The 9,926-nt window shown below is 36.7% G+C and overlaps 1 protein-coding gene across 1 annotated transcript; it reads right to left on the bottom strand.

The window, feature by feature from the left end:
* Positions 1-3,249: 3,249 nt before the first annotated feature.
* Positions 3,250-3,663, bottom strand: LOC112130468 (keratin-associated protein 20-2). Its single transcript, XM_024239260.2, has one exon. It carries the CDS (start codon positions 3,603-3,605, stop codon positions 3,408-3,410), a length of 198 nt encoding a protein of 65 aa, XP_024095028.1. The 5' UTR covers positions 3,606-3,663; the 3' UTR covers positions 3,250-3,407.
* Positions 3,664-9,926: the final 6,263 nt, after the last annotated feature.

Genomic DNA, 9,926 nt, shown 5'->3' with positions numbered 1-9,926 from the left:
ATAAGATTCTGTTGTCTCACTGCCATTTCCCAATGTATGGGAATTCTTAAGGACAAGTGGAATAAATGGACACATTTGCTGTTTGGGGATTTCAAAAGAAAAATAAAGGAGCTGTCAGATGTGAAGAACAGTGGAATAAGAGGGAGGCAGTGACTCAGTACATTCAACACTGTCCTGGTGAGCTGGTGAACAACAGATCCTTTCCCGAGAATTTTAACATCAAATATCAAGCAGTCAGCAGCCACTCGACAGGGGATTCTATCTATACTCTCCATGTCATCCAGATGACGTGAGGTGTGAAGAGCGAATTACCTCTCTTCTGAGGCACAGTGCTAAGTAATTCAGCCAAATCTCAGGGTGTTGAGAAATAGACAAACCCAGGGGTTGTTATATATAGTGATAGGAAAAAAGACTTTTGCTGGGCAAAAATGTCATTTAAAATGTTCTTATATGAATGTAAATTGGAAGTCTGACCAAATGTAACACTGGCTGCTGAATCACATAAAAACTGGATTGCATATGACCTTAGGTAAAAGGAACTGATGTTCAGATCAAATTTTCAGGGCCATCAAAACTGCAGGAGATATCAGAATCTCCCTATTCCTCTCTCTTTCTTTCTCTCTCTCTCTGCCTCTCTCTCGCTGCTTCACTCTGATAAATGCATACACATATTCACACAAACAGAAAAAGCAAAAATAATAGAGAGAAATTAATATAAGTATAATCAACAAAATTTACGGGAGCATTGTAAGTTTATTTTCATACTGCTATGAAGATACTACCAGAGACTGGGTAATTTATAAAGGAAGTTTAATTGACTCACAGCTCTGCATGGCTGGGGAAGCCTCAGGAAACTTACAATCATGGCAGAAGGCAGAGGAGAAGCAAATTCCTTCTTCACAAGATGGTAAGAAAGAGATCGAGACAATGTGAAGGTGGAACTGTCAAAAACTTATAAAACCATCAGATCTCGTGTGGGAACTCACTCACCAACATGAGAATAACATGGGGAAAAAACTGTTCCCATAATCCAATCACCTCCCACTGGCTCCCTCCCTTGATACGTGGGGATTATGGGGATTACAGTTCAAGATGAGATTTGGGTGGAGACAAAAAGTCAAATCATATCAAGCATACATTTTAACATAAACTTTATTTTCTCATATGAAATATATAAAAAGAACATATAGGCCAGGCACGGTGGCTCACGCCTGTAATCCCAGCACTTTGGGAGGCCGAGGTGGGCAGATCACCTGAGGTCAGGAGTTTGAGACCAGCCTGACCAACATAGTAAAACCCCGTTTCTACTGAAAATACAAAGAAATCAACCAGGCTTGGTGGCGGCGGGCGTCTGTAATCTCAGCTACTCAGGAGGATGAGGCAGGAGAATTGTTAGAATCCAGGAGGCAGAGGTTGCAGTGAGCCTAGATCGTGCCACTGCACTCCAGCCTGGGCGACAAGAGCGACACTCTGTCTAAAAAAAAAAAAAGAAAGAAAAACGAAAAAGAAAAGAACACATATGAAGAGGAATAATGTCAATACAAAATAAACAGTATAACTTTTCTGTAAATTACAAGACATCCCATTGATTTCAGTTAATCAAAATGTAGCATGCTGAATTTGAGTTACATGTTTCTTTAGTAGTTAGAGATGAAATTAGTATTTCCGATGTCGGTATGGAAGTGGAGTCAGGAAGCCCAACAGGAAGAGTCCAGCAGGTTGAGTTGCTCAAGAGAATCCCTGATAGAGTCTGTAGGCCCAGAATATTACACTGCTAGATGAGCAGCCCAGAACCAGAGACAAGGCATCAGAGAGTTGCCATTTCAGCCCATGGTGTCAGAAATGGAAAGTTCAGTAAAGAGAAGAGCATCTGTCTCTCCAGATTGAATGTCACCAATGGCACAGTTCAGGGACTTTTCAATCTTCTGTTGTTGGTTGCACAAGCCATGAATATTACTCACCTTATAATTCAGACTAATCATGCAAATAAAATGTTAGCAGCTAACTTACAGTTGAATTTAAGTACCCATGTAGGTAATGTATTAATGTATTTTTCACTTGTGTTAAAAAGTAATTACAATTTATTATTTTTAAGGGTATTTTAGTTTAGCCCAATCTTATTGTTATTGTATTAGCCAAAAAAAGTGACCATTATCTACGTAACACAGGAGTTGTTGATGGAAAAGTTGTAAGAGTTGGTTGACGGAAAACAGCAGCCCAAGCCTGAATTCTCCATGTCTCCTGCAAGCAGGTTCCCTAAGGTAGTGCCTTTATACACAACGTCATCATTTGGACAATGAGACTCTGGACACGGATATAGGTATATGTGTGCACAGCTTCAATTTATATTATGATCCCTAATGAATTAATGTAATTCATTAAAATAACAGTTTTTTTTATGTTCCATCATCTAAGCAAATGACATTTCATCATTTAAGTGATATTTATTGAGGGCCTACTATGTGCCAGTCACTTTTAAGACAATGGATTATATTATTTCTATTATTGTGATAATGTATCCCTATAGGATGTTTTCTCATTGACAGCATCATGTGCTATAAGATGTAGCAATGTTGCAAATTTTCATTTGAAAATATTAAAGTATCCCAAAAGAGCTGTATTAAATTGAATTATTTTAATTGAATATATCCAAAGTTGGAATGATGAACAGATACTTCTGAAATATTTACATCAGGACAATGGGATTCTAAATCCCCATAACAAACAAAAGTATAACACATGATTGGAATCTGCCAATAAAGTAGTTATTTCATCTGAGGTATTTGAGCCAACAAATGCTAAGATAATAGGTTCATAAATAAAAGATAAATTGCACACAATATAGTAAATTCACTCAGACTTATTCAAACACTGACACTAAAACTAAGAAGAGTAGGAATAAAACAAAAGGTAATTTCATAGAAAAACAGAAATATGCATGAAGTTGGACTAGTCTAAACATCATTGTCATTTTGGGATGCTCCAAAGATTGTGTTCTTTCTTTTTCTCATATTTTCTTCTTTCCCATTCCATTTGCCAATACACCGAAATGCAAACACACACACATGCACAATAAACATAATTAAAATGCAACAGATCAATATACTTTCAATGAAATGTTTATTAAAAGAAATTTTACATCTTCTCACATAAGTTGATCAAAAATCAACAATTTAATGACAGTACAATATCAAAACAAAGCTTTTTAAAAATCTGTGAAACACGTCAAATGATTTCAATGACTCTAGATGAGGCTTGCAGAATCTGACCTCTTTTTTCTTCCAGATACTTAAGGATGATGTTGACATTTTACAACAGAAAAATGAATTAGTCATATGAAGAATTATGAAGGCAGATTTAGGAAGTCCATGTGGAAGAGACCACGAGGTAGAGTTGCCAGATATTTCTCAGTAGAAGCCATAGGACCGGTATCTTCCACAGCAAGATGGGCGACAGCAGCAGTATCCATAGCCGCCATAGCCACGGCCATAGCCACAGCCCAGGCCTCCATAGCCACGGCCATAGCCACAGCCACAGCCATAGCCACCGCCCAGGCCTCCATAGCCATAACCCAGACCGCCATAGTAGCTGCTGTAGTAGCACATGGTTTCAGGAGTGGAGGATTTGGTTGAGGAGCAAGGAATCAGTTTCTTCAGTTTGAATATCCCTATATGCCCAGGCAGTCCTTTTATATACACCCTCAGTGGTGGGTGGGACCCACCACAGGACCTGTTGATTGCATATTTTCTATTAATTTGTATTAGTATACTTCCTGAATATTTGTTTTATTAAACAATGTGAGGCCTTTATAAACAAGATGACTTTGCTATTGTGTCAGCCTTCTCATGATCAAATGCCTTTAATGTGTTTTTCTTATTCTTATTTTAAAGCCCTTACTCATACTTTGTTTAGCTTAAAATATTTGACAACTTTGTGTCTAATCATTGAATGGGTTGTAAAAGGTTGATTTTTAAAATTCTATCATTACTTGTGCATACATTATGTGGGAATCTTCTACATAGAAAAATAACTTTCATTAACAATAGAGTTTATTTAGCAGACTCAGCTGTTTTTTTCTTGTTCATTATTTACTTTAATAAGTAAATTTTATTCAGACCTATAAGTATATAGAATTGTATTTTGAAGCTTTATAAACACATCCCTGGAATTTAATAATCATCAATATTCTGTCTTCAGTTCCTTCTCTCCTTGTACATTTTTTGTAGTTAGTTAGTTCTGCTGAATATTTTAAAACAAATCCCAGGCAAGACAACATTTTTCTTATAAGTACTTCAGTGTCTATCTCTATCACAACAGAAGTCTAAAAAAATATATGTAGAGAGAGCCCCAATACTGTTGTCACACCAATGGCATTACAAAATTATTTGGTATCCCCTAGTAGTTAATTCGTGATCAGTTTTCCTTGATTGCTTCCAAAATATATTTTCATAGTCTTTTTTTTACATTAAGACACACATTCATTACATTTAGGCATGTCTTTAACTCTTTTTAGAGATGTGATGGTTCTTTTTTATCCTTTTAAATGTATTTTATTGTTACGAGGAAACTTTATTATTGTCCTATAGAATTCTTACATTTTAGATGTGGCTGATTTCTTTCTTATTTTCCCTTTTCATATCTTCCTCTATCCCTCATACCATCTACAGGTAGATGACAAAGGTTGATGTGATTCTAGTTATTTTTACTATTTGTTGACAAGAGTGATATTTTATAGTTGCTCTGTGTACATTTTATTACATAATATTAGGACGTACATGGTGTCTGAGTGGCCCATTGCTTCACATTTAGTAAGGTTGGGATTGTGGATTGGGTTCATTTTACAATCTCCCCCAAAAACTTTTTAGCTACAGTTTTTTACATTCAGTAATAGTTACTTAGACCCATTATTGCCAGAAGTTCAAAATGCTGATTTTACAATTTTATCATTACTTCTACCTATAGAAGATAGAAACCTATAAAGAGAAAAAAATTCTCATCAATGAGTTTATTCAGGAGAGGAAAATAGTTGATTTTTTCATTGATCAATTTCCAGAATGAGTATATAATTTAGCAGTTGTGAAAATAATATGCTTAAGCATTCTTATGCACTCATTGACTTTTTTTGTTGTTGTTTTTTTAGACAGAGTATCTCTCTTGCCCAGGCTGGAGTGCATGGAGTGCAGTGATGCGATCTGGGCTCACTGCAACCTCCACCTCCCATGTTCAAGCGATCCTCGTGCCTCAGCCTCCTGAGTAGCTGGGATTACAGATGTGCACCACCACACACAGCTAATTTTTGTATTTTTAGTAGAGACGGGGTTTCACCATGTTGGCTAGGCTGGTCTTGAACTTCTGACTTAAGGTGATCTGCCTGCCTCAGCCTCCTAAAGTGCTGGGATTACAGGCATGAGCCACCACTCCCAGCCTCATAGATGTTTTAACAACATCACCCTAAATATTTAAGTGCACAATGCACTATTGTAAACTGTAGTCACTACGTCGTATCTAAGAAATCATTGCCCAGTCCAATATCAACAATCTTTACCCCTATGTTTTCTTCTAATAGTTTTACAGTTTGAGGCTTTATATTTAAGTCTTTAATTTATGTCAGGTTGAGTTTTTTGTTGGATGTTTGATAAGGGTCCAATTTCATTCTTTTGCGTGTGAATATCCAGTTACCCCAGCATCATTTGTTGAAGAAACTACACTTTCCCTAGTGTGTATAATAATTATCTTTGCCAGGATCAAATAACTGCATATATGTGGGTTTATTTCTGGGCTCTCTATACTGCTCCATTGGCCAATATGTCTGTCTTTATGACAATAGCATAGTGTTTTAATTAATTGACATGTATCCATCAATTATAGTTATTTCTCTTTTTGATGTCAAGTTGTCCTATCATGGGCTGGTAGAAACCTTTTTAATTTGGTTTAAGTATTTTTTGACAAGACTTTAGTAGTATCTTCTGTAAAGTATTTGATTCTTATATGAGAAGATCTTCCAGACTCATCTTTTATCTTTCCTGCCCTTGATTAGGAAAACGTCTTTTATTTTTCTTTAAAGAAACACTGATATTTGGAGAAGACTCTCTGGACACTAGTGATGTTCACTGTTGCTACATTGTGATTGCTTATATGCTGTTTCAATGGAGAGAGCCAAAAAACTCTCTCTCTTTTTTTTTTTAAAGATTAAAAGTAATGAGTTCAAACTAAAAATTTCAATTCAAATTAAAAATTATAGAGCATTGATTTAAGCTTTTCAATTTTTGAAATGGACAAACTTTTTTTAAAGCTTCTATTTATATCAAGTTTGCTAACTTCTCATTGATCAAAACAAGTCACATATATCGCTGAGTCCATAGCAGAGGAATAAATTAGCTGTCCCAACTAAGTTGGGAGGACTGAGAATGGGGCCATCAATTTAACTGTGTATGTATGTGCAACATCAATCACTGTGGTATAAATATTTATTAACATTATAAATTATGTAATATACCAATATAATATATCATTTATTAATAATATATATTGATGGCAAAGTGGATACTTATGGAAACTAGGCCTCTTTGAACATACTATCACAACTTCACTGTGTAAGTAAAATATATCTTATGTAGAATTATTTCCTTTGTATTTAGACAATAGATGACATCATAAATGATTATGTGCAAGGAAATAAACTTGAAATTCAGGGGTCTCACTGAAGGGTTCTGTGTTCTTCCATGCCCAGAGATAATTGTTAATGAGAAATTGCAGCAACCATGGCCTGAAATGGCTAGGGAAACAGGATCTCACCATCCAGGAGGAAGGTGTGGGCTACATAGCAGCAAAGAAACAGTACAACTGCAGTGCTGGTTGAGAGTGAGAAATATCTAAAATGGTGAGAAGGTGTCCCTCACTGCTCACAGAATCACATGTTTGATAAATTACCCTTGCATTAATCCTCAATGTAACAGGAAAAATAAACCCAAATACTATTTTGCCAGTACTCACTGTTTTCTGTCTGTTTGAATTCCCTTCCAAAAGATCTGAAACCTCTCTCTTCTTGCTCCTGCCATGATTAATTTGTGTACTTTCTGTACTCAGAATTTTTCCTTATGAGTCTTCATCTTTTCATTGTGTGTTTTTCTTTTTCTTTTTCTTTTTTTTTTTTTTGAGACGGAGTATCACTCTGTCGCCCAGGCTGGAGTGCAGTGGTGTGATCTCGTCTCAATGCAACCTCTGCCTCCCTGGTTCAAGCAATTCTCCTGCCTCTGCTTCCCGATCATTTTTTCTTTTTAAAATCCAGAGAGCCTTGGCTCTCATAGTTCCTCCAGAACTCCCTTCATCTCCTCGCACTAGCCTATGACCTGTTTTGGCTTGTATTCTCAGATCTGATCCTTGGGTCCTCCACTTGAGGTGGTATATGTGTGGAATGACTTTCTACCCCTACCTTAACTGGAATCGAGGACCCATCTTTAGCCTCACCGTTGTTCTACCAGTTCTGAAGAAAGGTGTTTCCCACATGGTCTTGATCCAAGGCAAAGGAGCCAAAAGTGCCATGGGATGGGTCTTAGTCCTACTCGGCAGTCACCTGCCTGTGGGAGTCAGAAGTACCTTACGAAGACAGAAAAAATGTCCCACTCATGTAAACTCTAGGCTGTATTAGGCAACTATAACGCATAGTGTATTTCAGATGAATAAATTTAACATTTGAGATGTTCTTTACTAGCACCATCCAAACGCAGGTGTTGGAAGCAAGGGATATTCATGGAGAAAGTGATTAATACAATGGTGTATATGGAGAAAGAGAACAGAGTGACAGTTTGATAGTTACCATAGGCTGGGAAGGATAGTGGGAGGCAATGGGGAGGATAAACAAGGGGTTGGTTAATGGGTACAAAAATATAGTTAGATAGAAGGAATAATGTGTAGTATTTGATAGCACAATAGGGTGATCATAGGAAACAGCTACTTATTGTATACTTCAAAGTAATGAGAAGAGTGAAATTGAAATATTACTGACATAAATTAAAATGTTTAAGATGAGAGATATCCCAATTACCCTGATGTGATCATTACACATTGTATGCTTGAATCAAAATAACGCATGTATCCCATAAACATGTACAACTATTATCTATCCGTAAAAATTACAAATTTTATAAATCCTAGTGGGATCATATTTAGGCAGCTTAGCACCATTCCATACTCTCTCAGGAACTTGATTGCTCAGAACAAGAATTGTGTTTACTCTCAGTCAATGAGAGTAGCTTTAAGAGATTTGAAAGATAAAAGAGACCAAAACTATATCATTGCTGTGGCCAAAGCAGATGATATTCATGGCTTTTCATGGATGTAAGGTTTTGCAGCATCCTCTGAACATTTCCTTATGAATCACTGGCCTTGGAAAGAGAGAAGTCCAACTATTGAAAATTATGCTTTCTGGCCGCACGCAGTGGCTCACACCTGTAATTTCAACACTTTGGGAGGCTGAGGCTGGCAGATCACCTGAAGTCAGGAGTTTGACACCAGCCTAGCCAACATTGTGAAATCCCATCTCTACTAAAAATACAAAAAATTTAGCCAGACATGGTGGCATGTACCTGTAATCCCAGTTACTCGGGAGGCTGAGGGAGGAGAATTGCTTGAGCCCAGGAAGGGGAGGTGGCAGCGAGCTGATAATCAAGCCACTGCATTCCAGCCTGGGTGACAGAATGAGACTCCATCTCAAAAGGAAAAAAAAAATTGTGCTTTCCCCTGGTTCCTGCAATTTCTTGATTTGAAGCCTAGCAAAGAATGCATGAGATAATAGGGGTCTTCTCCCACCTTTGCTTCTCCTACACTTCCAATGACTATGAAGTATTATTTTCTGCTTGCAATATGTAGAATTCATTTAGTTTTTCTGATTAAACTGTTGTTTATTGCAGTAATGTATATATACATATTTTTCAACATAGATATGTTTATAAGTAATGTGTAAATAAACAAATGCTTTTTTATTTAGTTATACAAAGTTTGTTGTATCTAATGATTTTTAAATCAAAGTAGACTCAAAATAAATTTGTAATTTTTTGTTTTTTCCTTATTCTTAGTCATAGGAGGTTTCTCAGAGCACATTATTTTACCATGCTGATGAACCATATGTCTCTCAAGCTTCCCTGCCCACCCAACAAATTATATAAAGAGATTAATGATATTCTGTCATGTTGTAAGTTACTTACTAAAATAATGTAAATTCTTCATTCTTCCTTGTATCTAGGCACCTTGAAATATGATTTTGCAGCTTCTTCTAATAAGGACTGCAGCCCGTTTCCACTGCTTAAATCCCTGCTTGTCTTGAGATTTGTTTTGGCCAATAAAATACATTGGAAGTGCCAGCTTCTAGAATAGACCTCAGGAGATCTTAAGCTTTTCTACTCACTATTTTGGAATTCTTCCACAGCTTTCATGAGAACAACTCTTGCTAAACCTCCTAGAGAATAACAGACCACATGATAGGAAACAGACACCTAAGCCTCCAGCCAGGAAAACCTCAAACATATGAGAGATTCTCCTATCTTAGAGCACTGGCTACTTAATCTGTGGCTAACAAGAGAGATATGAATGGAGTCATCCATGAACAGCTGACAAGTAGACTCATGACAAGCGACAGAGTTGACATAAGTTTATTGTTTTTGCTGATATTCAGCAAGTCGTGATAATCTTCTTTGAGCTTGACCTTCTCCATCTCTTCCCTGCTACAACAACCCCCCCACCTTTTTTTTCCTTCAGAGTATCCTCATTTTTACATGATTAATTATTTACTACTAAAAGGCAAAAGATATCACTTGGCTTCATGAGACTATCAACAGAAAGCCAATACTTAAAATTTGATGCTAACAGATTCACTGGACTTTTCCTTCCAATATTTTTATGTTCCTTTTTCTGACTACTTTTAAAACACC

Source organism: Pongo abelii, chromosome 22, assembly GCF_028885655.2.
Source record: "Pongo abelii isolate AG06213 chromosome 22, NHGRI_mPonAbe1-v2.0_pri, whole genome shotgun sequence".
Classification (NCBI taxonomy): domain Eukaryota; kingdom Metazoa; phylum Chordata; class Mammalia; order Primates; family Hominidae; genus Pongo; species Pongo abelii.
This window is presented reverse-complemented; position numbering and strand designations above follow the sequence as displayed.

Excerpts from the sequence above, each read along its gene's own strand:
- LOC112130468 (XM_024239260.2), bottom strand. The coding sequence starts at position 3,605 with ATGTGCTACTACAGCAGCTACTATGGCGGTCTGGGTTATGGCTATGGA.